This window comes from Terrapene carolina, unplaced genomic scaffold (genome assembly GCF_002925995.2).
Source record: "Terrapene carolina triunguis isolate 2854851 unplaced genomic scaffold, T_m_triunguis-2.0 Scaffold96, whole genome shotgun sequence".
Lineage (NCBI taxonomy): Eukaryota > Metazoa > Chordata > Testudines > Emydidae > Terrapene > Terrapene triunguis.
The window spans coordinates 31,460,495-31,474,160 of record NW_020664447.1 but is presented as its reverse complement, the minus strand read 5'-3'; the positions used below and the strand labels follow the sequence as shown (position 1 = coordinate 31,474,160).

General features: G+C 40.5%; 1 protein-coding gene across 1 annotated transcript in view; it reads left to right on the top strand.

Moving 5' to 3' along the window:
- Positions 1-1,105: 1,105 nt before the first annotated feature.
- The window catches only part of SPI1 (Spi-1 proto-oncogene), a 30,792-nt gene continuing 18,231 nt past the window's right edge, over positions 1,106-13,666 (top strand). The window contains exons 1-2 of the mRNA XM_024214501.3: positions 1,106-1,368; positions 9,894-9,987. Coding sequence (XP_024070269.1) covers positions 1,324-1,368; positions 9,894-9,987 — 139 coding nt within the window. The 5' untranslated portion in view covers positions 1,106-1,323. The remainder of the gene's footprint in view (positions 1,369-9,893; positions 9,988-13,666) is intronic.

Genomic DNA, 13,666 nt, shown 5'->3' with positions numbered 1-13,666 from the left:
TTTTCCAAAATAAGAACAACTAATTGCAAGATGAGGAGGCATTTTGCAGAGCTAGAGAGAATGTCAGCTCTACACAGGCTGCAAGGCCTCAACCCCCACACCCTGCTCCATGCCTCCTCGTTTTCCTGTCAGCGCCAGGCACAATGATAGGACACATATTTCCAGTGCAGCCACATATAAGTAAAACAGCAGGACAGAGAGAGGGAGGAATGATGTATGGGAAGAAGGGCTGGTGCAGAGTCTGCTCAGGAAAATGTTAGGATCTGAATCTTCAGATTCTTTACACAAAGGGACAGGTACACCCCCCTCGCTGAGTTTCAGAGCCCGGGCTCCAGCCTCAGCCTGAACATCTACACTGCTATTTTTAGCCCTGTAGCATGAGTGAGTTGACCTGGGCTCTGAAACTTGCTGCCACAAGTCTTTTTTCGCAATGTAGACGTACCCAAAAAGGGACACTTTTCCACTCCCCACTGTTGCTTTCCCTTTCCACAGTCCAATAAGTTCAGAGACCTCAAGGAAACATATGAAGGGTCTTAAACACTTTCAATGAATCATTTAACTCCATATTAGAAGCAATTATTAAGCCGTGTCCATGGGGTTCTCTACAGCCTTTTGAATGAACTTAAGACTATATCTCTGAGCATGCATTGCTTCCAGAAAGGGATATCATGGACACTGAGATATGTTGCTGCATCACTCCAACACAGGGCTACAATTAATGCAGGTTCTTGTAACGGTATTACCATCATAGGCAGCATCACTAACTCAGGTCTGTGTCACTGCATTAAACCAGAGAGCTGTAACATCTCTGTGCTTCAACTCTACTTGTATGAAGCATTCTATTCTCTCACTGTCAATAAAAAACACTGCACCAGTATGCTTGTTTACTGGTGGGGCCTGCGCTGTTGGTTATGTAGTAAGCACCTGCCTATGGCAGATCTGGCTGGTGACAGACTTCCTGTTTCAGCACTACAACTCCTTGAAATGAGATTTATGCAAACTGGGTTTGAGGCTGATGTGATGTCACACTGAGCTGATACAGCCCAGGGACTATCTCCCTTCTACAGACATTTGATAAAATCAGGAACTTCAGATAAGTCTAGGGAAGGTTCTCACCTCAGAACCTATTACAGAAAAGTATGAAAGCTAATTAGGCCCTTCTCCTATCCTGAGATCCATTACAACAAGGGGACTTCAAGGAGTCCAAAGATCTCACTTTTGTTGTGTTGTGTTTTTTTGTTTTTTTTTTAATGCAACTTTTAAAGTCAGTTATTCTGGATGTTTGAAAATTGAAATTAGAAAATTCACTAAGAAGTTGGCTGAATGTTGCAAGCTTGCAAAATGGAAGGATTTCCCCTCATTTCCCCTGTGAGTATATGGGGTTAATTCCAAATATGGCTCATTGGGTTCAGCAACAAAAGACAAAGCAAATTAGGATTTACTATTTGAGAATGCCTCTCTTTTAGTCTGTGTTTGTAATGCCTGAAAGTTGGGCTCAGGTCAATGTATAAAGCTAGTGACAAGTTTTCTAATGAATGGGAAGTTAATGTTTGCTCTCTGAACTTGTATAGTTTCTGAGTATTTTTATATTTTATGGATGTAACACATCAGTTCTCAAAAGTTGGCTTTGTGGTATAAAAGCTGGGTTTTGTTTGAGATTGTAATTATTTATAATCTGTATATTTAAACATAATTTTATGTATTTAAAGTATCTGCCAGTCTGTGAGATAAAAGCGACCAAGTGCTGGTTTTATATTTTGGAAACTCCACGGCTGCTTGCAATTTGCAAGGGACAAGATTCTAGTCTCTGGATTCAGTTTCTATAGATTTTGAGATTTTTATCTTAAATATGAGTGAAATTTGTGTCTTTGAAATAATCCTAAATCTCCCCTACTTCACTCCACCCATCTGTGTATAATGGGGTTGAAAACTTTCCTTTTTTGGATTATAAAAAGTCAGCTAGAAAGTTCAAGATAAAACCTTAACTAAATCTCTACATTTTTTTCCAGAGACACAAACTTTCCTTTTTAAAAGTGATCGTTGGACTTTTCTGTCCCTTTTGCCTTTGAAGCTTTGTTACACTGTTAACTCTTATTTTAAAGTAATTAACTTGGGGGTTATTGTTTATTAAGAAAGTTGTTTCACCAGCCTGCTGTTCAGAAACACTAGCTTTGTAATGGGGAGTTTCTGAATTAGAATGGGTGGGTGATGGCCCTGGGTACACTTGTTAACTCTATATAAATTCCAGAGAAGTCAAATGAGGGGATTTTATTTGGCACATGCTTTACTTACAGGCCATGTGTACTCAGTTAGGAGACGGTACAGCCCCAGGGACACTTTGGCAAAATTTGTAGCAGGTTTTCTCTTTGCCATCTCCCATCGCCCTACCCCATCCTCCAAAAAGATACCCCTTTTAATGCTTTCAGTTGTTGGCATCCATGATGGTAGCAAAATGTGTGTGACTGCAACACGATCTCTCTCTTCACACACTATTGCAACATTTCTCAGACTAGGACCATGGGATCCATATCTTATTAACTAACTAACTAAGCCTTAGTTTATTAAGAAAGTTGTTTCACCAACCTGCTGTTCAGAAACACCAGATTTGTAATGGGGAGTCTCTGAAGTGGAATGGGTGGGTGATGACCCTAGGTACACTTGTTAACTCTATGTAAGTTCCAGAGAAGTTAAATGAGGGGATTTTATTTGGCACATGCTTTACTTACAGGCCATGTGTACTCAGTTAGGAGACAGTACAGCCCCAGGGACACTTTGGCAAAATTTGTAGCAGGTCTTCTCTTTGCCATCTCCCATCGTCCTACCTATCCTCCAAAAATATACCCCTCAATTTCTTTTAATTGTTGGCATCAATGTTGCTAGCAAAATGTGTGTGACTGTAGCAGGATCTCTCTCTCTTCACACAGTATTGCAACATTTCTCAGACTGGAGACCATGGAATCCAAAAGTTGCCCCACGGGTGGAAGGAGCATGCAAAATTATTAGTGTCCCATGTTGCCTACATCAGTCCAGTCAGTCGGTCTGTGAATCTGTCAGGATCATAATTTGAAAAGGATTTGAGTGAATTGAATGAATATTGAGATTTCCACTGTTCTCCATAAATGACTCTCTGGGCTTGTTTTGAGGTCATGCCACAATTCTGAATTCTCTGACAAGCATTACTACAAAAACTGACCCAATCTTCCCCTGGAGTCTTGAGGGAAAAGAGAGAGAAGGGGTTTCCTGACTGCTCTAAGGGTCTCATTCACCTATAACACTCATTCTGAGGAGTCTCTCTTCCACTCTCAAATTCCAGGGTGTGGAGTGAGTGAAAATCCAACACCATCTGCCCATTATTATAACCTTTGTTAATCCATTCAGATTGGAGTTCTAGCTACACTCTGTTCAGAGGAGAGACTATGTAGTGGAAATAGAATCACATCTTATTGAAGCACCTGACAGAACAAATATTTTTTTCTGATTTATATGATTAAAAATATTCAAAAATAGATTACTTTGTATTTTCCACAATTTTTATATTTTGTTCTGAATTTAGGTGCTTTGCGTACCAGCAATTTGAGCACACACAGTTTCACTGTAAGTGGCTGGCCCACTGGGACTCTTTAGGGGACAGACATTAGCTGTTTATAGAGACAGGGTTTCTGTGAAGTGACACTTCCCTCTTCTGTCCCTCCCCTTTCAGTTTAGGGTGTGTCTGTAACTGCCTTCCTCCTGATTCTGCTAGAGAACCATTAGGCTTGGTTTGGAAAGTGATGGTTGAATATGGTTTAAAAGTCACAGTTTCTTTCTTTGGAGGTTAAACAATTAATGTGGAAGACGCAGTGGGAAGAATCCTATAAACTGGGACAAATGGCCTCTCTAGTGCACTTCTGGATCTAACCACTTTAACACCAAGGCAGAAAGGTCTACAATGTAAACCTCTGTTTCGTGCTGCCCTGAGATGCCTGAGAATTTCTAAGGAGCTGCGTGTAGAACCAATAGCTTTGGTGTGAAATTTTGTGTGTGAGAGAGGGGAAAGAAACCTTCCATATACAGCATGTCCAGCACACCTGAATTTCCTGTGTGGGCCACTGAGTCTGTGGAGTTAACATGATTTCCCCATCCTTTCTAAAAAAGAGTTTTGTAAATTTTTCCAAGGAAATAAGGTTGCGTTTGTCCATAAACCAGTCTCAGCTGCACATCACGGGGAGTTGTGTTGGGTATTTCTGAATCACACACAAGGGAGAAAAAAAACAAAACAAAAACTCAAACAGAATTCAGTAAATGTACAATCTGATTGAACCATATTCACACTCCAAGGGGAAAAAACCAAAAACCCAAACAGAATTCAGTAAATGTACAATCTGATTGAACCATATGACAAAATCTTAGAGAAAAATATGCAGACTATTATTTGGAATTCAGTTGGACCATTTGCAGCTCTTCTCAACTTCTGTCACTTACACTGTTCAAATAGCTTTGTAGCTCTTTTCTTGCTGCAGTAATTTTATCTAGGTTTGCCAAACCAAGGGGTAGGGTGGGGCAATTCTCCCTTTAATGTCAATGACATATTTGATTTGTGTGTTTGCTGAACACTTGCTTGAGGTCTTGGATAACATACTGCAGCTCAGGGCATGTAGGAAAGGAGACCAGCTTCAAAGTACAATCAGTTCCTAGCAAAACTTCCTGTCACCCTTCCTCAGAGGGCATGGAATCATCATAATACACATCAATTAAAATCTCTAAAAAGTAAAACATGCTGCTCTTTTGTTTCCTGTCTGGAAAAAGGTTTCAGATCAATGTGTATCACAGAAGTAATAATGGCTTAAATTACCTGGTAAAATGTGTGCCTGGTTGGGGGGCTCCAGAAGAGGGCAGGCTAGCCCAAAGTGCATGGTGTGGGGAGGCCAAGAGACCACAGGAGCACATGCTGGTGTCAATGGGAGAAGAGGCTCAGGGAAAGCTCTTCTCTCTTCCTGATGATAGACAAAAATATAAGTTTAATGAAACCTAAAGCAGAAACTAAACAGTGATTTAAGGAGGGACTTTGAGATGAATTCTATGAAGGATTGATAAAACATTCAGTCTTACTATGACAGAGTTCATCAAGGAAAAGGAGAGAGAAAACAGAAATTGTCCATCAATTTATTATCGATCTTCACATATCAGTCATCCCACCCATACAGCTGAGAGAATCTACTTAGATACACTGGTGATAGGAAGTTCCATTTTAAGGTCCTTGTGAGGAGCAGACTGGCATGGGATGCAAGAATTAATATGATATTTTTTCTTTGTCCAAGGGAGCAGTGACCAGGAAGGCCAATAAACCACAAGGCAGAGAATCTTAGGCCAAAATTTTCAAAATAGGGTGTCTAAAATCTAGGCATCTAAATTCATAAATAAATAAACCTAAATAAAAGAAGCCTGATTTTTAGAGGTGCTGAGCACCCACAGCTCCCACTGAAGACAGTTAGATTTGTGAGAATCAAGTTTGAGAGACTACTGGCTGGTAAAAATTATACTGAAATGGGGGAATATGGAAAATTTGCTACTTGATATTTTCTTTCTGGAACTGACCTCTTCTCCCATCAGACATTTGCCCTGTGCCTTTCTTCCTGTAAATACTGATGGCAGAACACACCTCACGTGACTTTGGAGTTCTCTTGTGTGGGAGGACTTGGGGGAAGAGGTCAGTCCCAGAACAGAAGTAATCAGGTAACACATTTTCTCTGTGTGCTCACCTCACTCCCAAATTTGGGGAATCACAAGTAGTAAGGAAAAAATATTAGGGAAGGAGAAGCAAGGAGGAAAGAAGAAAGTTCTCTCCCTCATCTAAAACTGGTAGTATTTATCTATTTTGGGACCACTGCTTGGCCTTCCTGCCAAGGGATGCATCTTCAGAGATATGAATGTGAAGTTGGTTATGCTTTATAAAACTTTTTACGGATGACAGGTGGCAGCTTTACAGATTTCCTCTGTGGTGGCTGAGGCCCTTTCTGTACAGGATGCTGCTGTGGAATGTGTTGAGTGAACCTTTCTGGAACTTGTTTATGTGTGGCTGAATATGTTTCAATGATACAGCACTTGATCCATCTAGCTATGGAGGATTGGGATGTTTTCAGACTCAGGTATTTGGGGTGAAAGGAACACATAGATGTTTTCCTGAAATGTTCCTGTATTACAAAGGCTAATATTTTAACTGCACTTTGCATAACTAGCACGTGCAATTCTTTTTCTTTTGTGTGTTGAAGTTTCTGTCAAAAAAAGTAAGAATTATTTCTTATGAGTTATGAGCGGGGGGAGAGTCACTGGTGGTTACAAATGACTAAGAAGAAGCACTAAGGCTCATGTCTTCTAAGAGGAGAGATTTCAGAAATTCTTACTGACATGACTATATCCAGGCTGCATGTATATGGAAACAAAATACAGTGAGTTAAGTTGGAGAGACAGTGGAAGCTAGAACATCAGTTCAGAACATTATCAAGCTGGTCATACTCTTGAGCTTTAATACAGACCAGACTCCTGTTTTTTTCCCACTATGAAGAAAATTGAGTACGACACTCAGCACTTTTTCTCTTGAGGGATCGTTATCATCATTAGCTGTTGGAGGTGTGAGAAATCAGGATTACTTGATGTCTCTGATCACTTGTAGTTGGAGAGGGCATGAAGAAAGGATGTGGAGGAGAAACCAGGAGGACCAAAGAGTATCCATGCTGTACTCTGTCCTGTACCCACCTAACTGAAATCTGAGAAGTGGTATATACTGCCCTGTAGGCCTATTTCTGGATGGAAGCAGGTTCTGTTGCAGTCATACTGACCTGGAAGGAGGGGTTGGACTCATTGTGATCTGGGCTTCCCTTCAGCGTTTTGGGACTAGGTCTTAACCCTCAAATAAGAGGAGTCCCTTTTCTGGTACCTCTTGTTTGTGGGTACAAGTGAATACAGCTTCTGTCCTGTATGAGAGCCTACTGTCCTTCTTGGACTTTTGCTTGTCCTGGTTGTTAGCTACCACTTTATCAAGCTTTTCCTGAACAGTTGTACCTGAGAATTTTGAGGCATAGAAGATTTGCTTTGAATAAATTATCCACTGGCCAACAAGTTAGTTCTATGGATTCTCTAAGGCCATGGCAGCAATCTGTCTGCCTCTTTAGTATTGTTTTTAATTGAGTTGTGGCTTTTTAGGTCATCTCATCAGAACATTCTAATAGGTGGTGCTAACAAAGTACATGGTGCCAGTGAGGCTTTGAAGGACACTAAAAAAGCTTCAAAGTCCCTTCCAAGGTTCACTTCTATCTTTCTATCCTCTTTATCCTTTGGGAAGAAATCCCCCTCTATAGGAATTGCCACATCCTTTTCCAGAAGTGCTGCCACTGCTGCACTGATCTTGGAGAAAAAAAGTCTATGGGTTCTAGGACCCTGTAGCATTTCAGTGCTCACCCTTTCCCCTTTGTTGTGAGTTTCACGCTCCACCCTACTGCCATCTTTGAAGGAGTAATCAATGAGGAAAAGCAAATTCTGTTTTAGTTTTCAATGGGAAATACTTTTCCCATGTGCTAGCCTCCTCATCTTCTTGTTCTGGCAGAATCTTAATGGCAACCATCACCTTACTCCCCATGTTTTCAAACAAATCTGGGGGGAGAGTGGGAGAGAGAACCTCTCCTGCTTCTCTAGCTTGGTTTTATCATACTCCAAAGCTAAGAGTACCCCTTTCTTCAGCGGAGGAAATACATCTAATGGCAGGAGATGAGGATCTGGAACACTTTCTGACTTTTTCCTGTTTTTTGGCCTTTTGGTGTTTCTTTTGAGGTGGTGGTCATCAGTCCTTTGAGCAGTTGCTTCCTTTTGGGCTGATGTTCTCTTTTGTATCTTAATCATCTTGGGTGGGAGGGAGCTCCTAAGCCACAGTACACATCATCAGATACATAATTAGAGAAGAGGAAGCACAGAGGGTTAGCCCTAGGACTCCAGAGCTCCTTTTTGGCAATAACGAGAGTCAGAAAAGATACCAGACTCTTTCCCAAGTGACTCAATTACCTACTTAAAAACCTGGGCTGCGACCCTGAAACTTTTCCCTTGGATTGAATTGGATTGGGGGTAGGTGAGTTTGGGGAGATTTTTGAATTTAATTCTGAAGAGTGTACAATCAGCGAAGACAGTCAGTTCCAGGAATACTTGGCTGTTTGGGGAGGGATGCATAGGCCCTACCAAGTCAAGTCTAGATGTTAAGTCCCTTTCCCTGGTCATAGCAAGGGGTGCATAGGCTGGGAGGAATTATGGCAGACATCCTCCTTTGTAGCTCCTGAGAAGGCCTCCTTGTGCTGTTTGGATTCCTCTGCCATGACGAGGGAGGGGAAAACAAACAAGGGAAGGAGCATGGCAGGGGTTCCCATTTGGGGACCAAAACCCCTAAAATTTCAGTCACTTAAGGGAGAGAGGACAGAATGGGAGGAAGGATTTTGATTACTGTCGCTCCAAATTTTGATTTAAAAACTAGGATTGCAATAAAAAGTGGGATCACTGAGCAGCCACTCTGCAGTGTTAAAGGCAGAGAATCTAGCAGAAGGGATGTGGACGAGTCTGAAAAGCCTGTGGCATTTTCACAAAGAGAAGTGTAGCACAAATATCTCAGGCTGGGGGAGAGGTCAGAATATGGAAGCAAGATATTAATTGGAATGATGTTTTAAAAATATGTGTCATCTAATTTATTAAATTATTTTCAATATTTGTGTTGCCCTTGAATGTTAATTAAACAAAACATCTCAGGATAAGAAAAAATTATAGAAATGTTTATATTTATCTCCAAACTGTAATTTCCTCTCGCAGCAAAGTCTGAGAGACTATTCATTGTACTTGACATTGTAAGAATTTCCTCTTTCTCCAGAAAGAAAGTACTACAACAAAGTTATTTGGACAAAAGTTTAACGAAGTCCACTGAATAATACTGCACTGTTGTTGCTTTTCTTGAGCTTGGAAATGGGAACTGCTTGTGATGTCAGCAGTGGTCTAGACTCCAGGGATCTATTAGATAGTGCTGGGAATGGGAACCGCCAAAAGAGAGAAAGATTAACTTTCTTTTAGTCTGGTGAAACAATTGAGTTATGCATAACTAATATTAAACACCACCAAATTTATTTAAAAATACCTTACTACATTACATGATATACACACTGTAGTGTCCAGTGTTTGGGATTTTCCAGGGGACTGAAACACTTCAGGGAGAACAATACAAATGCTTACAGCACCAGTGAACTTTTCTGAACACTGGTCCTGGACAAGTGATCAGAAATGAAGTGTTTCAATCTTGTAGTCCCAGCATGACCACTCACCTATATCCACACACTAGCAGTCACAAACCTCAGCACCATTCACATAGACCACACACAAGCACCCAGAGCCAGCATTTAAGGCAGAGGTCTGCCTGCACTGGTGATCGGGAGGAGGGAAGAGTGTGGGTATCTGCCAGTACTAGGGAGGAGGCATGCATGCTGTCACCTGTGCTGGTAGCATAGCATCATGGCCTGTGCTTGGTTTCCAAGAGCACACCTTTCCTACAGCATTATACAAGTCCTTGAATTATTTTTCTTTCCAACTGCTAGCCAAAGGACTATGTAGGATGAATGGGATCTCCTTGTCTACTGCAATGATAGCAGCAAACTCATTTCCCATTGGATCCCAGGAGGTGAACTTCCTTTATTGCAGGCCGCTTTTTGATTTCTATTTTTTCCTCATTCCCTGCTAGTAAAATAAGAACTTTTGAAGACCCTCCTCTCCCCATCCCCTCCTTGACAGATAGTGTCTTGGTATCCCCCTTCCCCTCCTGTGCCTAACTGATCTAAATAATTGTGAAAGAGTTTTGTCCAGGCTCTCAGGCCTAACCATTCCTCCTCTCTCTGCAGCCCTCAGAAGACGTGGTATCCTATGAGTCAGACCTCTACCGTCAGCCCCATGATTATTACCAATATCTCAACAGTGATGGAGAGAGTCACGGTGGTAAGTTTGAAAAAAATCTCCCGGAAGCATGCTACATCTTAGGATCCTGGAGAAGAGAGATTTAGGGCATTCAGGGAGGAAGCAAAGATGCCATTTATGGTATATGGAGTAAATACATGTATTTTGGAATTAGTAACAATATTTATTCATCCAACACAATCTCTCAATCCAAATCAAACTCATTCACCTAGTTTCAGAATGCTCAAGGGACATGGATTTGTTCTACCCTATTTCTCTGACCTCACTTCCATCTCTACCTCTCCTCTGACTTCAATTCTAACTATTCAGTTTTCTTCTTCAATCTCAAATGTATTTCTCCGAGGTCTTGACCACCTTCAATCCCACATAACCTACTCTTCTATCTTGACCTTTCCTAGTTGCTGTCCCACCTACCTGAAACTTTCACCCTCCCCCAGACCCTGAGAATATGCCTCTCTTTAAATCTGTTTATACCTGCCTTTTCTCATCATCTTACAACTGATTGTATGTAAACTGGTTTACTTTGAAACACATGTTAATCTGTTGTTTCAATTTATACATGTGATATCCAATTAATGTTGAATTAGAGCTGTGGTGTACCTGGAGCTTGGAGGGCCTGTTGGTGTTTTGGCTAGGTTTTAATTTGGTAGATTCCTATATTTTAAAAATCCTATTAGAATTAAATCTGGGCTTTGCTCTGGTGGATGTAAGATCTCATTAGTGATTGAGCTGAGCCAAGTCTGGACTCTTTTGACATCATTAATGTGATAAATGCAGGAAACTGTTCAGTCTGTATCATCTGAAAGTGTGACCATTTTCCTAGTTGCCGTGAACACTAACTGAGCACATCTCTGCTGATCCTGCATTACTATATGAAACAAACCACAATTAATAATTAATAAAAATATTTCCTTTTTGATAGTTAATTTTTGAAGTATTTTCAAATGTTCTGAGGGCACTGAGCTCAGTACTCACTCTGAAGTGAGACCACCCCTCACTGAGTGATCCACATCTCCTTCTGCAGCACAACATCCGACCAGCACCATGCTGGGACATCAGTCAGTACTGACTCAAATTGAAAAGCATCCGCTACTGTACCACTCATAGCAGTTCCTCAGATTTCCCTGGAAGGTTCCCATCCATGTAGTAATCAGGGCCATCCCTGCTTAGTTTAAGAGATCTAACAAATTCACAACATAATGTACTATAGCTAATAAGAGAGATGGCACAGGGCAGCAAGTTTCTGAAGAGGCTTGTCTCACACCTGGGATGTTTAATTTAAAAAAAACAAACAAACAAAAAAAAAACCTACCTAAATCTGCTCTTGACATTACATTCACAGACCAGATATGAAATTTCTAATTGCACACTAAATAAGGGACAGAGTAAGGGAGTAATCCTATTTTGACCCAACTACCACTGTAGCTTTTGTGAAGGCATATTGGTCAAAATAGTCAAATTTGAATGCCTAAAGAAAGGCACTTAAATCCAGAGATGCATATTCAGGTGTTTTATTTTATACACCCAAATTTGAAAACGTTGACTTTAACTGCTCTGTGCCTCAGTTTCCACATCTGCAAAATGGAGATTATACTCATCTAACTAACAGATTGGTTGTGACAGTTAAGTAGTTAATATTTTAAAAGTCCTAACACTCACCAGAATGCATTCACGTGTGTATGCGCACACACTGCCCCCGCCATGCATCCACTCCTTCCAACCTTGGCCCCAATTCTGCATATCACTTAAGCACATCTTTAATAATGTGCTCAAGTCCCACTGAAAATCAACAAGATTTAAGTACATATGTAAGTGCTTTGCTGAATCAGGGCCCTAAGGACACCCAGGCCCCCAGTTTATATGGACATTTGCCCCTTGCTAAACTTTTCTAAATGTTAGCAACAATGCAAAATCTCCAACACACACATACAGCTGGGTTTCAGTTCTCCTACTAGAGGTGGTTAGGCGGGAACAATACCTCACAATCCCAACACACATTTCACATAAATTATTGTTTATTTGTATTATGGTAGCACCGGCAATTTGCCACACATTGTCCAAACATATAATAAGTCACAGTCCCTCCCCTGAATTTCTCACTATCTAGGACAATAAGCAAGAAATAAGAAGTAAAGGAGAGAAATAAACCATACAAGTCAACTCTTTTGCTGTTTCCTATAAATATCAGCCATCCCCAAGTTGGCTAATTTCTTGTAGGCATTACAGTAGCAATGAGACTTGAGGAGGGATATGAAAGAGCACAGGAAAGAGACTTTACAACCTATTTTAAGGGGTGTGTTCTTTGTGTAAGGAGTGGTGTGGAGGAAAGTGCAAAGACGGTTGTGGCATAAATGGACAAACAAGGAGTCAGGGCTGGTGGTGGTATTGATGTAGTAAAAGGGGTGTCAACATGATAAAATACAACAACAGATTAATAGCGAGGGGCAGAGTGTGAAGGGTTCATTAAGCTTAAGATGTATTCCAAAAATATATCACAAGGCTTTTTCAAAAATCCTCAGGACAGCCCTGGTGTGATTATGGTGAGCAGCAGACCTCTAAAGTTGGGGCTATAGCAAAATAATTATTAATTATTTTTACTAATACTTTAGTAAGCCAGTAAGTATTAAATATCAGAGGAGTAGCCGTGTTAGTCTGTATCCACAAAAACAACGAGGACTCCAGTGGCACCTTAAAGACCAACAGATTTATTTGGGAAGTGGGGTTTTTTACCCACGAAAGCTTATGCCCAAATAAATCTGTTAGTCTTTAAGGTGCCACCGGACTCCTCGTTGCTTCAGTAAGTATTGTGTAGCACATTTTGTAAGACCGATGCAGTCTTAGGGTATGTCTACATTTCGAGCTGGGGGTGTGATGCCCAGCTCAAGGAGACACACACTAGTTCTCATTGAGCTAGCATGCTAAAAAGAGAGCATAACCATGGTGGCACAAACTGCGGGATGGGCTAGCTGCCCCAAGTATATGCCTAGGATCTTGGATGGGTATGTATTAGGGATCGCTAGCCTGTCCTGTTGCTCACACCACTTTGGCTACACTATTTTTAGTACATTAGCTCAATGAGAGCTAGCATGGGTGTGCCTCCTCAAGCTGGGAATCAGCCTCTCCAGCTCGAAGTGCAGACATATCCTTTTAAATACGAGACTTCAATGTAGGAGACTTCATTGTAGCTCTGTGATTAAATTGTTGCTGAGCAGAGGGGAGACCACCAAGTTTGTGTGAGAGAATTAAAGTGTTGTCAATGCTCATAATTTCATATTTTATCGCCATTTCATGTTGTTCTGTGTTTTTCTTAAAGCACCAGATCCTGGAATAATTTGATTACATAAGAATTTCAGCTTCCATTTTTAAAAAAGTTTATAGCCCTCATAGTTACAGAGAAAAGCAAGATTGAGTCCTAAAAGCTCAAGATCCAGAAGACAATTAATAAAACCAGAACAATATATATATTATTGTTGTCTGTCAATTAATCAGTTAACGCACGAGATTAACTCAAAAAAATTAATTGCGATTAAAAAATTATTCGTGATTAATCACAGTTTTAATCGCACTGTTAAACAATAGAATACCAATTGACATTTATTAAATAATTGGATATTTTTCTACATTTTCACATATATTGTATTCTATGTTGTAATCAAAATCAAATTGCATATTATTTTTTATTACAAATATTTGCACTGTA